Source organism: Bombina bombina, chromosome 8 (genome assembly GCF_027579735.1).
Source record: "Bombina bombina isolate aBomBom1 chromosome 8, aBomBom1.pri, whole genome shotgun sequence".
Classification (NCBI taxonomy): domain Eukaryota; kingdom Metazoa; phylum Chordata; class Amphibia; order Anura; family Bombinatoridae; genus Bombina; species Bombina bombina.
This window is the reverse complement of record NC_069506.1, coordinates 144,033,684-144,053,533: the sequence shown is the minus strand read 5'-3', so window position 1 is coordinate 144,053,533 and position 19,850 is coordinate 144,033,684. Positions and strand designations below refer to the sequence as shown.

The window sequence follows — 19,850 nt, the reverse complement described above, 5'->3', positions numbered from 1 at the left end:
CTACATGGCCCCATTCATTCTTTCATGTACATGGATCAGTCATCCTGTTCCCTTTGCAGAGAAACAGCCCCAAAGCATGATGTTGCCACCCCCATGCTTAACAGTAGGTATGGTGTTCTTTGGTTGCAACTCAGCATTCTCTCTCCTCCAAACACGGCGAGTTGTGTTTCTACCAAACAGCTCTACTTTGGTTTCATCTGACCATATGACATTCTCCCAATCCACTTCTGGATCATCCAAATGCTCTCTAGCATACTTCAGACGGGCCCGGACATGTACTGGCTTAAGCAGGGGGACACGCCTGGCACTGCAGGATCTGAGTCCCTGGCGGCGTAGTGTGTTACTGATGGTAGCCTTTGTTATGTTGGTCCCAGCTCTCTGCAGGTCATTCACTAGGTCCCCCCTTCTGGTTATGGGATGTTTGCTTACCGTTCTTGTGATCATTTTGACCCCACGGTGTGAGATCTTGCGTGGAGCCCCAGATCGAGGGAGATTATCAATGGTCTTGTATGTCTTCCATTTTCTAATTATTGCTCCCACAGTTGATTTCTCCACACCAAGCTGTTTGCCTGTTGCAGATTCAGTGTTCCCAGCCTGGTGCAGGTCTACAATTTTGTTTCTGGTGTCCTTCGACAGCTCTTTGGTCTTCACCATAGTGGAGTTTGGAGTGTGACTGTTTGAGGTTGTGGACAGGTGTCTTTTATACTGATAACAAGTTCAAACAGGTGCCATTAACACAGGTAATGAGTGGAGGACAGAGGAGCCTCTTAAAGAAGAAGATACAGGTCTGTGAGAGCCAGAAATCTTGCTTGTATGTAGGTGACCAAATACTTATTTTCCACCATAATATGCAAATAAATTCTTTCCAAATCAGACAATGTGATTGTCTGGATTTGTTTCCACATTTTGTCTCTCATAGTTGAGGTATACCTATGATGAAAATTACAGGCCTCTCTCATCTTCTTAAGTGGGAGAACTTGCACGATTGGTGGCTGACTAAATACTTTTTAGCCCCACTGTGTGTGTATGTGTATATATATATATATATATATATATATGTATATATATATATATATATATATATATATATACACATATACATACATACACACACACATATATATATATATATATACATATGTATTTATATATGTATGTAAATGCATATATACACACACATATAAATACATATGTACACACATAAAGCATGTATGTATGTATATATATATATATATTTATTTTTTTTTCTTACACCCAAGACCTCAAATTTTTAAGCCCTTATAATAAATTTTTTGTGCAATATTTTTTTTTAAATATTTTTTATTAGACAGTGTTATTATGAGTGTAACTGTACTTTGTAATGTATTGTTGATGTGTTTTGTGACACTTTTTTGTTTTGTGAAACAGTTAACCAGAGATCTGAGGAAGTGGTAATCATTCTAGCATAAATCACAATTCCGCTCAAGCGATCATGTTTACTTTAAACTTGTAATACGAGTGGCAAACCTGACGTGCACAAACACCCACAATAAACTACTTTTCGCTCAGGCGTAACTGTTAACGCGCCATTTGTAATCTGCCCCTATGTATTTAATCTTGCAAAGCTGTGCAACTAGATCTGATGATTGGCTCAGTGGCTGTTTCTGCTTGGAACCAGCAATGCTCTGTACTCTAAACATATAGAGTTGCAAGCTCCGCTAGTGATAAAATTACAAGCTTTAAAGAATTAGAATATGTAATTGTATCACTGTAATGGCCCTTTAAAGGGACAGTAAAGTCAAAATTAAACTGTCATGATTCAGGTAGAGCATACAATTTTAAACAACTTTCCAATTTACTTCTGTTATCAAATTTGTTTTGTTCTATTAGTAACTTTTATTGAAGAGTAAAACTAGGTAGGCTCATAAGAGCTCAGGAGTGTGCACGTGTCCTTAATACTCTACGGCAGCAGTGTTTTGCAACATTATTTGTAGCTTTTGTTATACAATGTTGCAAAATACTTCTGCCATAGAGTACTAAAGACACGTGCACACTCCTGAACTCTTATAAGCCCACCAAGCTTTAATCAACAAAGTAATTTTGATAACAGAAGTAAATTAGAAAGTTGTTTAAATTTGCATGCTCTATCCGACCCATGAAAGTTTAATTTTGACTTTACTGTCTCTTTAAATTATTTTATTTTTACTTTAAACTGATCCAAAGGACTGAAGCTTCTGTCTGATAAGATAAACACCATCATACATAGCATAACTGTTTTTCAGAGAGAAAAGGAAACTGTAACACATTTTAAATCACCCTGTGTTAAATGAAGCAAATAAAATACTTTAATATCAATTACAATAAAAAAAAACTCCCACTATTGCTCTACTTGTCTTGAAGGAAACTATAATTATGCTGTCATTGCATAATGATAGATTTAACAGTATTTTGTTCACACAATATTTGAGTTTAGAGCTACCATTCATGTTATGATCTGAAGAGACTCCAAATAGTGTGTCACATTATCATATAGGGTAAGTACTACGTTGCTTCCTAATAATATTGTTTATAAAGATAAAGATAACAGTTTAAACCATTGTTTGCTATTAAAATCTCATTATGTACAGGATACATGACCTTTCTCATCACAATGACGTTTAATTTATTAAAAAGGGAATACATAATTTATAAACAGTATAGTTTTTTTTTTAAAAAAGGTTCTGGCTCTTTGATACATTGTGTCCTTACTATATAGTAAAATATTCAGGGCACATGATGAGATAAAACCTGTAAAGAGAAAATTAATTTACAAGAGCACAGCAGGAAAAGCATTTCAGGAACATAACATTTTCACATCTACTTGGCTTGTGTTTCCATCAGGAACGATTCCACTGAAGCACCTTTCTCTTCCTCTTCAGATACACTCCCCCAAACCACTACTTGCCTAAAGCAAAGCCAAGAAAGGCAGAAAATCAGGTAAGAGACGATGATAGCTTGCAGCTGCTCTGAACATACAACATGCACACAGAATCAGTGCACAAATAAATCAAAAGCAACTACAAAGGCTGATAGAAACATGCAGGATAACAGCCTCAGTTTAGCTCTGTGTAATTAACCACTAAAAAAACATTATACTGTATTATGGGGCGTAGAAATGTTGCAGTGTCTGTTACATTGTACCTCACTGTTCTATTTTAATGTCTGACCCCGCCCTCTTTATGTCATCTGGAGACATGCAGCTAAAACAATACAGTCTGCGGGGAGCTAGCTGTGTGTTGCAATTCACATATCATTATGTAACTTTAAGTTCTGCAGTTTCAATACAATAAACTGCATTCTCATAATTACAGCAAATAACTTTATTTCAGTAAAGACTGATTTTAAAATAAGTAGGGCATGTTTAGGTTGTGCCTGAGTGGGCGGGGCTATGTTTCTCCCTGTTTGCAACCATTTGTCTGTTCCTTATTAGAATCCTGTTGGATCTAACGGTCTCTGTTGTTTTTCCAATTTCTGAAGTCTCCCACAATAAAGTGTAATGTGTTTGTTTAATTGAATTGCTGGTGTTTAAAAATGTGCTCAACAAACCTTCCAGGAAATGTTCTTATTTAACATATAACTTTTGAAGTTTTCAGCAAACAGGTAAATTGCTAGGGTAAGAGCCGTAACTAGAAACCACAGGGCCCAGGTGCAATAATCTAAGAAGGCCCCCCCCCACCCCCCAAAAAAATAATGTGAATTTGATACATATTTTTTTTATTTTATTTTTTTTAAATTTAACACAGAAAAAAAAACATGTGAATCAGATTACATGTCTGCAAAGGGGGGTACCCTGTGCCCACAGTATGTGAGATGGTCTGACCCCCTATTACTGTATATAGTGACACTGTTTAACCCACCAGTACTGTATATAGTGAGTTAGTGACACAGTCTGTAGTCTTTCAGTGAGATGGCTGGCCTGACCCTACACGCCCCAGTACTTTATATAGTGACCACAGTAGTCTGTGACATGGTCCAGCCCCCCCATACTGTATATAGTTTTACTGTATAGTGACACTGTTTACCCCCCAATGCTGTAGTAACAAGGTCTGTAATATACATGTTTGCCATTGTTTTTTGGTAATTAGAAGGCCGCTAATTGCAGCTGCGCACCACACTTTTATTATTCCCAGGAGTGAGCTTGTAAGGTTAATTTTAGCTTTAGTGTAGAGATTACCCTCCCACCTGACAATTCCTATCCCCTGATCCCTACCTTGATCACTCTCAAACAGATCTCTTCCCTCCCCAACCCCCAATGGTCACCCCATCTTCAGTACTGGCAGTCTGCCATAATGCAGTTTTATACTTTTTTTTTATTTTTATTATTATTATTGTCCTTAGTGTAGGACTAATCCCTTACCTTCCCACCTCCCTGAATCTCCCAAAAAGCTCTCTAACCCTCCCCTTCTAACCAATTCCCTCCATCTTAGGTACTGGCAGCTGTCTACCAGTACCCACTTTTCTATTATTTTAAATTTATTTTAATTAAAAAAAAAATCAAACATTTTTCTCTGTAGCGTAGCTGCCCAAGTCCCTTCCCCTCCCTCATTTAACCCCTTCCCACCTATGATCATTTTCCTACCCTCTAATAGTTCCCTCCTCATAGGATCCCCCTCTACTTCCTTCTCCCTTCTCCCCCCCTCCCTGCCTCTCTAAGATAATTTTTTCTGTAGCGTAGTGGTCCCACCCGCTCCCTTCTAACACTCCCACGCCACCAACGAGTGTCCCTCTCTGCATTGGTACCTCTGCCTGTCTATTTCTTGTCTATTTTACTTTTAGCGAGATCACGGCAGAGAGAGGCCCAGGACAGGGTACCTTGCTGGTCGTTAAGGGGTTAAAGGGACATTCTAGCCAAAAATGAAATCCACATTGATTCATTTCAGTTTTGAATATAAGCATTTTTGTAATATACTTGTATTAGCAAAAATGCTTCTATTTAAAGCTATAGCTGTTTCAAAAGTGTATTTAAGTATGCATTGTGCACCAGCATTATAAAGGTAGCACCTGCTCAAAGACCCTAAGGTGCTTGTGCCATCTGGTAATTATTTAATTTGTTAGTTGCTGACATGATACAAGCCGCAGTGGAGTTTTGAGCAGCTGCAGTATTTAAAATGCTGGCCACATGCACTACATATGTGTGTACGCTGCTGAAACAGTAATAACTTTTACTAGAAGCATTTTTAGTTATAGAAGTATATTGAAAAAACACATTTATAATTAAAATTTAAATTTTGACAATCGTGTCCCTTTAACCCCTTGTGCCTTTTTGATGTATTTGCATATCGTAGTACTTAAATCCAGCACAGAGGAACATGTTGCGGTCACTACTGTCAGCTTCACAACCAGGGGACAGAAGGCATCTACTTTTATATGGTAAGGGAGCACTGATCATGCTCCCTTACCATATGAAGCCAGATCGCTGATTAATACAGACAATGACACTCTGTCCACTGTGCCGGTGGCAGGTAAGGAAGGAGGCAGATGGGCAGCACAGAAGGGGTGGGTCCCTACACTACGACAAATGAAAGAGGGAGGGATGGGTACATATCCTACAAAAAAACTGGAGGGGGAGGTGAGTCAGTACACTACAGAAAAAAGGTGATCGTTTGGAGAGGGAGGTGGGGATGGTGAGGGGTATCCCTACACTACAGGGGGAAAAATAAAACATTCTTAAACTTGTTACTGGCAGAATGGCTGCCAGTAACAAATATGGCAGGGACCTTTGGGAGGTGGAGGGTTAAAGAGCTCTTTGGGGGGATCAGGAAGATGGTAAGTTGAGGAGGGATCCCTACACAGAAAATAAATATATTAAATATTGACCAGTGGGGGGGGGGGGGGAGATGTTTGGGGAGGCATCAGGTCAGTGGGAGGTTTCAGGTGGAAGAGTAATCCCTACACTACAGCAAATATTACCCAGAACAGCTTACTGATTAACCCCTCCGCTGCTAGGAATGTCAGAAGTGTGGTGTGGCAGTCAAAGTGTGTGTAATAAAATAATAATAATTAAAAAAAAAAACACACACAAATAAAACAAAAAAACAACTGGACATTTAACAGAATGGGTCAGATCTGGGGCCCAGTATAAACGTATAACTAACAATGGCTGCAAGCAGTAGGGTCTGATCTGAGGTCTCATGTAGGCATTTGGCTGATGGGGTTTACAGGGAATTCAGCCTCACCGGAAGACCAATATGGGCATATAACTCACAAAAGCTGATATGAGTTGCCATGTTGGAATTTGGCTGTCAGGAGCTGTAAGGCTTTAGGACCAGACTATGGCATCCCAGTAGTTTTGTAGAAGGTCATTTGCAAACCTAGTAACATGCCTTTATTTCTAGTCCCCTTTAACCCATCTATTTTATTGTCCAATTTAAAATAGAGACTACATTTAATATATTTCTTAGAAATATGATACATCCAGAATATGTAATTCTGCTTAATTCTGTGAAATTATACATTTAAACGTTGGGAAATATGTAATTGAATTGCTTACTTGATGTAAATGTAAAACTTGATTTTAGGATTCTGTGTATGTGGTAAATCTAAAAATAAAACACATTCACACACTATGATGATGAAAGCAAAATCAAATATAAATATATTAATATAAAGACACTAATGCCACTATTCTGCAAATGTATGAAAACTACAAATCAATACATGCACACTACGATATCCAAAAATCCATAATGTGATACGTTTCTTCACAAATGTTAACACTGTTAATCTAACAGTGTGTATCAAATCCAGCATAAAAAAGTATACACAAACTACTCTGAAAAGGTATTCACTGAAATCAACTTTATGCAAGTTATGCAAACCTGCAATGTGTTTCATAAAATACTTTGATATTCCAAAAAAGAGATATTATACACTGTAACACAAACTATTATATTTTTATTGCACATGCAGACATATCTCTGAAAATACTGATTTACATTATTCTTCCAAATGCACCAGAAATCCAACTAAATAATATATTTGTCAAACTTCAAAACAAAAACAAATGTTTGGGTTATAGCTGTGGCAACAATCCCGATTGCTCAAAAATTACAACTTTTTTGTCATTTTTAGCAATTGCAAAACAATACTACAGTGCAATCTTTCATTCTCATTCCTAATACCAACACAAAGTTGTAAGAATAATAATTAAAAAAAAAAAAAGACTTTAATAGAAAATGTCTGCAAAATGTAATAACAGCCTGGCATGTTATCTGGAGTTCTCCACCCTCACACCCCAAAAAATGTTTATTGTTTGATAATAAAATCATAAAACAGATACATTTAAAAAAGTAAAGCTATTTGTTACATCTAATATAAAAAGGACACACATTAAACTTTCATGATTCAGATAGAGCATGCAATTTTAAACAACTTTCCAAATTGCTTCCATTAAGAAAATGTGCACAGTTTTTATATTTACACCTTTTAAATCACCAACTCCTACTGAGCATGTGCAAGAAATCACGGAATATATGTTTATGCATTTGTGATTGGCTGATGGTTGTCACGTGGTGTGGGAGAGTGGAAAGAGACATAACTTTGAAATTTGTCTGAAAAAAATCTACTACTTATTTGAAGTTTAGACTAAGTTCTATTACATTGTATTTTTATCATTCATTAGTTGATTATGCAAATCTACTGTATTTACTGGTCGTTTAACATTACTCTTTTACTCTATAGGCATATTGAATTTTCTATTAAAATCAAGCTGCAGCCATTTTATGAATGGACCCTGAAGGCTGGGAAATGGCTAGACCTGGGGATAATCCTCTGAGGTACAAAAACAATATATTTAGAAGTAATGGCTTGCAAGTGAACCACAGCAGATATACAAATACTGGAAGACTAGGAAAGAGGACCGTCCAGGGAATGGTGAATGACGGCCATTTAAAGCTGGAAGGAAGACTGCTGCAAGCCAAAATAAAAAGAGAGTATGGAAATGGTTTTACCTCGGGGGAACAATGCGTAGCTGGAATAGGAAAACAATATCCTCAAGAAAGAGCTATGAAATCAGTCTATAATTATACAGTGAAGAATAGGACAGTGTGGCCCTCAGACTCCACTAACCATATAGAAAACGTATCATTTTTCAAATACTACCGTGATTTAAAAACTGCAACAAAACCAGTTTATGGAATAGATATGAAAAAGTTGCCCATTCAGGTTAGAGATGTTGGACGTACTTTACTTCAACCAAGGGAAAAGACACATGCACAACTTGCCAGAGAGGATATTAAACTGGAATCTTTCACCCATGCTGATACCAAAGAACCATCTCAAGTTTTCTGCCAGAGAACAAAGAGCAGTATGAAAAGTTCAACAACCGAAGACATGTTGCCTCAGAATAAGGCAAATCTCTGTGAAGAATCCAGCATTTATCTGGGGCTTCCTTTATATCATACCCATAAAAGGATTATGGTTCCACATCAGAAATGTACAACTGATACATGGCAAAAAATAAGAATAACAGGGCAAGAATCTACACCACACTCAATGAACAAAGTGAACCAAATAATCCACGATAAACATAGATTTCCTTACAAGAACATGGCTTCCCAAAGTGCTTCATTTGCTCAAAATGAAAGTTGCAGTATTTCTGCTTTTAAGACTGAAACAAATAACTGTTTGAATCCAAATAAACAGAAAATATTCAGAAGTTCAATTATTACTCCAAATAAAGTACAAGCTGATGCCACAACAGACAAACAAATAGACAAGCCGACGGGAAATTACACATTTAGGAGGTTTCTGCTTATTGATAACCAAGGGTTGCCATACAATGTGGTTGTCAAGGAACCAAAAGCAACGGAAATGGACAAAGTAACCAAGGAACCTAACTCAGATAGTTCACAAAATAGTACCACAAGATCTTCAGCTCCCAGGAAGGTATACACATGTCCAGTGTGTTTTAGGATATTTGAGTATCTCTCCTACCTCCAGAGGCACAGCATTGCACACTCACAGCAGAAACCTCACATCTGCAAGACCTGCGGCAAAGCTTTCAAGAGAACTTCACATCTTACACGTCACAAGTACACTCATTTTGGTGGAAAGCCTTTCCAGTGCCAGATTTGCCATCGTAGGTTCCGTGATGCTGGGGAGCTGACGCGTCATCAGCAGATCCACACAGGAGAAAGACCTCATCAATGTGATGTCTGTCACATGAGCTTTGGGGACCTTGGTGCTTTGCAGCATCACATGCTTTGCAAGCACATCAAGTAAATTGTCTGTTGCCCTAGTATATTGTCAGGATTACAAAACTATTTCTAACTTTACTTAAAGGGACACTGAACCCAATTTTTTTCTTTCATGATTCAGATAGAGCATGTAATTTTAATCAACTTTCTAATTTACTCCTATTATCAATTCTTCTTCGTTCTCTTGCTATCTTTATTTTAAAAGCAGGAATGTAAATCTTAGCAGCCAGCCTATTTTAGATTCAGCATCATGGATAGCGTTTGCTTACATTTACCCACCAATAAGCAAGCATAACTCAGGTTCTCAACCAAAAATGGGCCGGCTCCTATGCATCCCATTCCTGCTTTTTAAATAAAGATAGCAAGAGAATTAAGAAAATTGATAATAGGAGTAAATTAGAAAGTTGCTTAAAATTGCATGCTCTATCTGAATCATGAAAGAAAAAAATGTGGGTTTAGTGTCCCTTTAATAGTATAATGGTTCAGAGCATTACTATTTACTGAGGACCATATCCCAAAACAATAGAGTCCATATTATAAAACAGTGTGGATTTAAATCACCTGACTTTTATGTTAAGCACTTGCTTTCCAATTGAAAGGCAAAATAAGACAAGAAAAAATGCACAGTTGAAAACAAAAAGTTAACATAACTTAAAGGTAAATTTTCATCACTGTAGATTTGTGTAACCTCATAGACCTCAGACTAAGATACAAAGCTACAACATAGGGATAATGGCGCTTCCATTTTTTTATGTTCTTTTAAGCATATTTGTATATTTAAGTGATTTTAAATATTTTTTACGTTGAGACCAAATCCATAAGAATTAAATTTTATTTATTACACGTCAGTAGGCAGTGTCTAAATGCCTAAAAAAACACCAAATGCTTCAGTCACCAGTTTTTCAAACTATCCTTTTTTATATGTATGTACATACGTACGTACGTATGTATGTGTGAGTGTTTGTGCGTGTGTGTATGTGTGTGTATATATATATATATATATATATATACACACATACACAAATAATGTGTGTATGTATGTGTGTGTGTGTATATATATATATATATACAGGTAGCCCTCAGTTTACGCCGGGGTTAGGTTCCAGAAGGAATGGTTGTAAATCAAAACCGTTGTAAATTAAAACCCAGTTTATAATGTAAGTCAATAGGAAGTGAGGGAGATAGGTTCCAGGCCCCTCTCAAAATTGTCATAAGTAACACCTAATATATTATTTTTAAAGCTTTGAAATGAAGACTTTAAATGCTAAACAGCATTATAAACCTAATAAAATAATCACACACCATAGAATATATAATTAAACTAAGTTAAATGAACAAAAACATTTGCTAAACAGCATTATAAACCTAACAAAATAATCACACAACACAGACTTCACTTGCATTTTTCTGCAGACAGTTCTTTCTATGCATTTCAATCTGGACTGATTTATAGACAGGAAGATCTTGTTCCTTTGAAATCTGCTCAGTAGCTCAGGTCTGGTTAAACTGATTAATTTCAGCTTGCTTGGCTTTGCTGCAACACAAGCGGACAGCTCCACCTACTGGCTATTTTAATAAATGCACTGCTTCTCAATACTTTTCAATAGCAGTCACATGACTGGAAAAAAAGGTTGTTATTCTGAAACGGTGTAAATTGAACCGTTGTAAAACGAGGGACACCTGTGTATGTATATATATATATATATATATATATATATATATATATATATATATATATATGTGTGTATGTATATATATATATATATATATATATATGTGTGTGTGTGTGTATATATATATATATTTTTATATATATATATATATATATATATATATATATATATATATTGTGTGTATTTCAGTTTCTAACCTGTGATATTTGGATGTGTAACGGAACAAGTCAAGTGTCTTTAAACTATTTAATGGATCTTACAAAATAGTTTAACTTTCTGAACCTAGTAGCTTAAACTGCCAGTCTTATTTTTTTGTATAGGCGGGTTTGGCACACTCTTCACCTGTTTCTACTTTTTCCTATACTATCCTGTACCTAAAGCACTTATACCCCTATTTGAAGGTATTAATACCTTAAGGGACAGCTAACTTTCTGATCTGCTGCAAACAATTGTCAGGCCTTGCATCCAATCACGTCCTAATTGGTGTCTTTTTACACAGCATAGGAGCTCCCTTTGAATACAATATATGCAGAAGTGTGACATCTGATTGGCTATATCACCCACCAACAAAAGTACAGGGGAAAAAAATGCACAGAGCCAGGGGAAGCTGTGGAGGGTATGTAAATATGCACCCACTGTGATGGAAAAATATACTTCGAATTTGCAAGTGTCCAGGGCAACAATGTTATATTGTTGCTGCATTTGTTAACATAGGTTGCAGCATTTCAGAACATTTACTGTTAAATATATATTATATACTGTTATGATTGGTAACAATAATAATGTAAGAGCTACGCTACATTCCTGTATTTGTTCCTCTGGGTGGGTTACATGGCTTATTACTAATGTAGAGCTGTAAAAATTAGAAACATCCAACTCTATTATTAAATGCACTAGAAATAGTTGATGACTACGAAGTCTTTGTAACTATACATTTTGCAATAACAATGTCTCATTTTAGTTTTGCAATGTGAATGTCTGGATAACTAACCATTATGATATTGATAGGATGATGCTATCCTGACCTTTTGATGTGTTGTATCCTTTTATTGTATTCCTATGGAACAAATCCTTGCTATATAAAATAAAGCTTTGTTTATTTCTAGCAACTGTTGTTTGTCTACTTTCAATGTATGCATTTCTTCAAAAATACCTATTATACTCTTTATTTTTAGATCTTTCAATTGGCCATAATAGTGAAAAAAATGACATGCTTTTATTTGTTAGAGCATGTAATATTATCACTATCATTCCTACAAATGTATGTGTTTAACCCTTGCAAAGATTTTAAACACATAAGTAAATTGCTGCTCAGGAGCTACAGGGAACTGCTGGTCCTGAAGCGGAAGTTGCTGCTGATCTTATCAGCAGCGCTAGTCTCATGTCCCAGCTGTGCACATAGAACAGCTGATTGGCTCAGTGGCAGTTTTCTATCGAGATCACAGTTCTCTGAGGCTCTCGAGAAGTACTTTATCTTTTAGGTACAACTCCTTTGCAGGGGATAAAAACACACAGATTTGCAGGACCGATAATGATAAAATGTCATACTCTGACACATATAATGGCCCTGTAAATATGAAAACTTTAGATATAATATCATTAGAACTTTTTGCCTTATGAAAAAGCTAATTTTTCAACGGTCCATAACTATACCCATAGAAAATTAAGAATGGAAAGTCTCTGCCAATTGCTCAAGAGCTAGGCTTGCTATTAACCTAGGTCAGATCAGCCTGGGGTGAGAGATTCAGAACCAGCGATTGTTAGACCACTGCTTCTTAAATTGCTGATGCAGGCTGGAATCAGAGAGCTTCCATTGCAAGTTTATTAAGAACTGCATACATTTCTCGGAGACTGCTTTGGTAACCTCCTAGAACTCTAAGGTTAGGAGACTGTTGTCATATGGTCTGTATACAAGGTTGCCATATTACCACTTTAAGGGGGGACACTTATGGAAAATACATATGTCAGGGGCTGTTTAAAGAAATGTGTGCATAATGTCCCATTATAAGAACCCAAGAACCTGCCATATGTATTTTTCTTATGTCCCCCCTTAAAGTGGCAATATGGCAACTCTATCTGTACACAACAGCAGAGCAGCAGTTGCTTCAATGGGTCCCCATATAAATACACTTATAAAAATGGGCTAAGCTAGACAGGAAACAGCTAGTCCTTCCGTGGCTAATATGTTTTATGAATACAAAGTATTTAGTTTCATGAAGATGGGTGGTAATATTAATATAATACATATATGATAAATAGGGGAAACAGTAAGAAGATTGCTAGATTGCATTTAACTATGTTTTTCAACTCCATGTTCCATAATTATTAGTTTTTTTTAATGCTTTATTAGTGCTATGGAATATGCTTGGATGTTATAAATATTATTTTTTATTAAAAAACATATACATAAAATTTGCTTTGTTCTCTTGAAGGCTGTTTCTTATCTCAGTGCATTTTGACAGTTTTTAACACTTATATAGTGCTAGTTCATGTGTGTCATATAGATAACATTGTGCTAACCCCCTTGGAGTCAGCACTGATTGGCTAAAATGCAAGTCTTTCAAAAGAACTGAGATAAGGGGCAGTCTGCAGAGGCTTAGATACAAGGTAATCACAGAGGTAAAAAATATATTAATATAACCGTGCTGATTATGCAAAACTGGGGAACGGGTAATAAAGGGATTATCTATCTTTTTAAACAATAAACATTTTCAAGTAGACTGTCCCTTTAAATTTAAACACTATTGTAAGTCATATTTCAGTGAGCGACCCAGACATTATATATATATATATATATATATATATATATATATATATATATATATATATATATATATATATATATATATAGTCATAAGCAAAAGTTTAAGCTCCCCTGACAATTTTTCCATGATTTTCATTTATAAATAATTGGGTGTTTGGATCAGCAATTTCATTTTGATCTATCAAATAACTAAAGGACACAGTAATATATTAGTAGTGAAATGAGGTTTATTTGATTAACAGAAAATGTGCAATATGCATCAAAATGAAATTAGACAGGTGCATACATTTGGGCACCCCAACAGAAATATCGCAATAATATTTAGTAGAGCCTCCTTTAGCAGAAATAACAGCCTCTAGATGCTTCCTATAGCCTCTGAGTGTCTGGATTCTGGATGAAGATATTTTGGACCATTCCTCCTTGCAAAACATCTCCAATTCAGTTAGGTTTGATTGTTGCAGAGCATGGACAGCGCGCTTCAAATCACCCCACAGATTTTCAATGATATTCAGGTCTGGGGACTGGGATGGCCATTCCAGAACATTGTACTTGTTCTTCTGCATGAATGTCAGAGTAGATTTTGAGCAGTGTTTTGGGTCGTTGTCTTGTTGAAATATTCAGCTCCGGCGTAACTTCAACTTTGTGACTGATTCCTCAACATTATTCTCAAGTATCTGCTGATACTGAGTGGAATTCATGTAACCCTCAACTTTAACAAGATTCCCAGTACCGGCACTGGCCACACAGCCCCACAGCATGATGGAACATCCACCAAATTTTACTGTGGCTAGCAAGTGTTTGTCTTGGAACGCTGTGTTCTTTTGCCGCCATGCATATCGCCCCTTAATATGACCAAATAACTCAATCTTTGTTTCATCGGTCTACAGCACCTTCTTCCAAAATGAAGCTGGCTTGTCCAAATGTGCATTTGCATAGCTCAAGTGACTCTGTTTGTGGCGTGTGTGCAGAAAAGGCTATTTCCGCATCACTCTCCCATAAGCTGAATTGTTAAACGATGCACAGTGACACCATATGCAGCAAGGTCTAGGTCTTTGGAGGTGGTCTGTGGGCTGTTTTTGACCGTTCTCACCATCCTTTGCCTCTCCGATATTTTACTTCTGGCCTTAACAAGAACTGTGCCTGTGGTCTTCCATTTCCTCACTATGTTCCTCACAGTGGACACTGACAGCTTAAATATCTGCAATAGCTTTTTGCAGCCTTCCCCTAAACCATAATGTTGAACAATCTTTGTTTTCACGTCATTTGAGAGTTGTTTTGAGGCCCCCATGTTGCCACTCTTCAGAGGAGAGTCAAAGAGAACAACAACTTGCAATTGGCCACCTTAAATACCTTTTCTCATGATTGGATGCACCTGTCTATGAAGTTCAAGGCTTAATGGGCTCACCAAACCAATTGTGTGTTCCAATTAATCAGTTCTAGGTATTTACAGCTATTCTAATCAACAAAATGACAAGGGTGCCCAAATGTATGCACCTGTCTTATTTCGTTTTGATGCATATTGCACATTTTCTGTTAATCCAATAAACCTAATTTCACTACTGAAATATTACTGTGTCCTTCAGTTATTTGATAAATCAAAATGAAATTGCTGATCCGAACATCCAAGAAAATCATGGAAATTGTCAAGGGTGCCTAAACTTTTGCATACTACTGTATATATACATCAAGTAGAAGAAGGCACTCTCTGGTCTTTTCAAGTGTACTTTATTTGAAAAAGTGTGATGTTTCGGGGGGCACACTCCCCTTCCTCAGACAAGCAAACACAAAACTCAGGAGTCTATTTAAACAGTATAGGCCCCTCCCAGTGGAATAAAATCCAAAACAATAGTGTCATTCAATAAATAGCAATATTAGTGCATAAATTGCATATTGCAGTATAGATATAGTGCACATTATTAGATATATGAATTGTATGACATACCTACCATTGGGAGAGGAAGTATTGAATTCTGTAAAAAATAGTGCGCCATTTTAAATAAATGTTCACTGGACCTGATTCTACTGGTTACCGAAGAAATTAGAACACAGTTGGCTAAAATAAAAATCAAAATCCAGGAATATGAAAACAACAACAACCATAAATTGGAGGTGGTTACTAGCACAGATTGGTTGAATCAATTACAAACACAGATTACAAAATATAAAGGGGCCCTCATTTCCTTCAAACATAGGAAATTGGCAACAGTCACAGAGGACTACAAGGATAAAACTTTATATAGGTGGATTTCTGGCAGGGAAGGAGGCAGCAGATCATATATGCCTAGGAGACAGAGATGTCCAAGACAGTATACTAGAAGAAACGTTCAAACTGTGGACACTAGTTCAGACACTGACTCTGACACACCACCCAACACACAGTTGTCCATATCATCACCGTCATACAGAGGAACAAGACAACCAACATTTTTTAGGGGTGACCACCCGGTCAGGAGGGGGAGGAAGAGGTGGCCACATCCATGAAGGGGTGGTCAGAGGGAAACCTCCATTCCCCCACCGACCCTAATAATGGAAACCTCAGAAGATAATAATTTGGTCATAAACATCAGTGACCATCAGCTATCGGACTCTGAGATAAGGCTCCTAAAGGACTGAATTTTAAACCCACCAAATGTAGTGATCCCTTTGAGGTATGGATTGACCAGCAAAAGTTTCACAGATCCCTGAGGTTAAAAGAACATTTCAGTAATAACATAGGTCTTGGAACAGACACCCCATTTCAGAAGATGGGTAAATTTGACCCGAACAGCTATAACTCCAACATTAAGACATACTCCCGTCTGATTGGCAATGAAGTGAATAAAATACCTATGCCTAAATACAAGAACAACCTAACAAGGGATGATATCCTAGCAATGAAATCACTGGCCATGGACCCTCAAATTATCATCCGCCCGGCGGACAAAGGAGGTGCGATGGTAGTGATGAACTACGAGTATTATAGAAATTAGATCATCCAACAACTAAATGATACCTGTATTGCTCGTGGGATACTCCTCTATCTGACCGAACTCGGCCAGTAGTCTTGTTATCCCAGCGTCGAGCCGGGATAGGGAATATCCCAGAGCAGAGAAAGTTAGTAAGATGAAGAAGGCGGCACTCACCACAGGCAGGAAAGTCCCCAGCGGCAATGGCAGAGCAGTCCAAGGACAAACCACTAGAATAGTTAGGCAGGCAGGATTTGGCAACAGTAAAGCAGTCCAAGGGCACACCACTAGAATGGTCAGGCAGGCAGGGTTTGGCAACAAAGAGGCAATCCAAAACAACAGGGGTTAATAAGCAGAGTAGTCAGACAGGCAGAGTTCGGCAGCAGTATATCAATTCAGCAATTCAGGGGTATAACAGGCAGAGTATAAATAAAGGAGAAAAAATGTCCCGAGCCTCCGAAGTAAAAATAAAAACAGAGCTTTATTATAACAAGTTTAAAATGGACATGGTAGGCACATAAACAAGAGGGTTTTTTTTATTTTTTATTTTTACTTCGGAGGCTTGGGACATTTTCTCTCCTTTTTTTATTATCTACTTGGATTACAAGGAATCCTTTGTGTATCCCGATTCAGACAGCAATATCACGGCTACCCTCGGCGGTTTGTTTGTATTGATCGCTCTGTGTACATTTTCAGGTTGAATTTTACCGCAAGCACAACTCTGTATGGGATTGGCTGAAGTCTCCATGTGACTTGCCTGTCTCCGATCTGATTGGAGAGTAGCCCTCTACGTCGCCACCACGGAGAAGCTCTGGAGCTAGCGGAGGATCGACAGTGCCGCTGCGTCTATGTCCTCACAGAAGTGAGTTGAAATAGACTGCAGCCGAAAGAGGATCCCGTTTCTGTGACAGATCTTGGATCGAGCAGTCAGAGTGAAGCACTCTGTTTCCATGCATAGTGGATGCCCGAGACGACATTGAGGTTCGCAGGGTGAGTGTTCAGTTACTTCATATATCCACCCGTTAATACAGAGAATCACACACAGTATATATTGGTGACTTTCCTATTTATCACTGACCTGATATCTAAGCGACGGCACAGAGCTACAGACCGCTTTTCATTCCTTACGGTATATACGTCTACAGTACTAAGCCAGAACTCTCAAATTTTTCAACAGGCAGAGTAGTCAGACAGGCAGAGTTCAAACACATTAAGGCAATACTGTAGTAACGATCTATCACACCGAGGAGCACACAAAGTAACACCTATACTTGGGAAGTGAAAGATTGTTATTGAGGCACTTACATAGGCGCAGGATTCGCGCCACAGGAATCCAGACTGGCATCTGAGAGAGAGGAGCTTGCGGCGATGACATCAGCACCGCACGCATCCAGACCCGATACAGCCCCTGGCAACGAGCAGAGAATGAGACGCGGTGCCTCTAGCAATGACAAGAGCAGTGCGGCATGACATAGCCCGCTTCTCAAGGGTTCCCTCTGGGAACCAGAGCCAGCCTCAAAGGATGAGCAGCATGGAATCTGGGGACCAAAGATGGAGCATGCACATAACGGGCAGGAACCCAGGAACGATCTGCCACAAAGTAACCCTTCCAGTGTATCAGATACTGCAGTTGTTTTTGCGCCTGTATCTGGGGTCCAGGATCTTAGCTACCTCATATTCAGCGTCACGACGGACTAGGAGCGGAGGAGGAGGAGCTTGAAATCGGGTATATCTATTCTTGATGTAAGGCTTGAGTAGTGAGATGTGGAAGACTGGGTGTATGTGCAGGGAGACAATCTTTTCAGGACCTTTTAAGGGACAATAATCCTAGGCCCCAATTTGTGACAGGGTTGACGTAGACGAATATGTCGAGTAGAGACCCAAACACATTCACCCACTGGGATGGCATGTACAGAAGCTCTATGATGATTAGCAAATTTTTTATATCTAGAGACTGCTGAGAGCGAAAACGTTGCCAATGAGTGGTGAGTCCAGTGACGTGTCGGTCTGCAGCAGGAACCCCAGTGGACTGAGCAGAGAGAAGGAAGACACAAGGTTTATACCCTGCTGCGGCTTGAAATGGAGAACATTTAAGAGAAGTTCCAATGAGTGTTCCTTGCCAGCTCAGCTAGGGGTTACAACTCAGACCAGTTGGTATGGCGAGCGTTGAAAAAGGCTCTAAGATAGGCTTCAAGATCTTGGTTTACTCACTGTTAGTCCATTGGTCTGAGGATGGTAGCCAGAAGACAAGGAAACAGTGGTTCCAATTAAGTTACTAAAGGCTCTATAAAAGGTAGAGATGAACTGTAGACCTCTGTCGGAAACAATATTCACAGGAATGCTATGAAGTCGTATTACATGCAAGAGAAAAAGAGACGATAATTCTTGGCAGAAGGCAGTTTGGTTAGGGGTACCAAATAAGCCAGTCTGGAAAAGCGATCCACCACAACCCAGATAACTGTATGGTGGTCAGAAGGAGGAAGATCTACAATAAAGTCCATTGTTATGGTTATTTGGGAATGGACAATGGTTGAAGCAAGCCAGGAGGCAAGGATTGGGGAATTTTGTTGGCAGCAGAAGTTGTGCAGGCTCTCACATAATCCTGAGCGCCAGACTTCATAGTAGGCCACCATACGTGTTGGGAAAGACGCTTAAAAGTCCTAGTCAAACCAGGATGTCCTGAGAGTTTACTATCATGAGCCCAGGATAGTACAGGGGTGTGTAGGTTCAGAGGTACAAAGAGGATATCGGAGGCCACGGGGGCAATCTTTGCAGAAGGGTGGTATTTAGTTGAGCAACCACACAGGAAGGAGGTATGATGTGTTCAATAGGAGCTTCAGAGGAGTCACTTGAGTGAGGGAACTGACGGGAAAGGGTGTCCGCCTTCTTGTTGTTGGTCCCAGGAAGATAAGAGATCACAAAGTTAAAACGGAAAAAGAACAAGGCCCACCTGGCCTGTCGAGGATTGAGTCGATAAGCAGTCTCTAGGTAAGTCAGATTCTTGTGTTCAGTGAGAATCTGAATGGGATTGGCGGTGCCCTCTAACCAATGATGCCATTCAGTCAAAGTCGTCTTAATGGCTAAGAGTTCACGATTACCCACATTGTAGTTCCTCTCAGCAGGAGTAAAGCGTTTAGAGAAAAAAGGCTACAGGGTGTGACTTGGAAGTCAAATGATCCCTTTGGGTAAGAACTGCTCCAGCCTCTATCTAGAAGGCATCAACCTCTAAAGTGAACTGTAGGTCAGGATCAGG

General features: G+C 38.4%; 1 protein-coding gene and 1 long non-coding RNA gene across 3 annotated transcripts in view; one reads left to right on the top strand and one right to left on the bottom strand.

The window, feature by feature from the left end:
- Positions 1 to 19,850, bottom strand: part of LOC128638575 (uncharacterized) — a 79,634-nt gene that overhangs the window by 5,615 nt on the left and 54,169 nt on the right. Inside the window, exon 1 of one of the 2 annotated variants that reach the window (XR_008399108.1) lies at positions 2,840 to 3,089. The exons of the other annotated variant lie outside the window; for it this stretch is intronic. This is a non-coding gene — a long non-coding RNA (uncharacterized LOC128638575). Of the gene's footprint in view, positions 1 to 2,839; positions 3,090 to 19,850 lie in introns of those variants that run through there. 2 annotated transcript variants of the gene reach the window in all.
- On the top strand, positions 2,880 to 9,607 carry LOC128638572 (zinc finger protein 729-like). The gene is made up of 2 exons (XM_053690608.1): positions 2,880 to 2,955; positions 7,699 to 9,607. The coding sequence occupies exon 2, from the start codon at positions 7,744 to 7,746 to the stop codon at positions 9,238 to 9,240; it is 1,497 nt and encodes a 498-aa protein (XP_053546583.1). The 5' UTR covers positions 2,880 to 2,955; positions 7,699 to 7,743; the 3' UTR covers positions 9,241 to 9,607.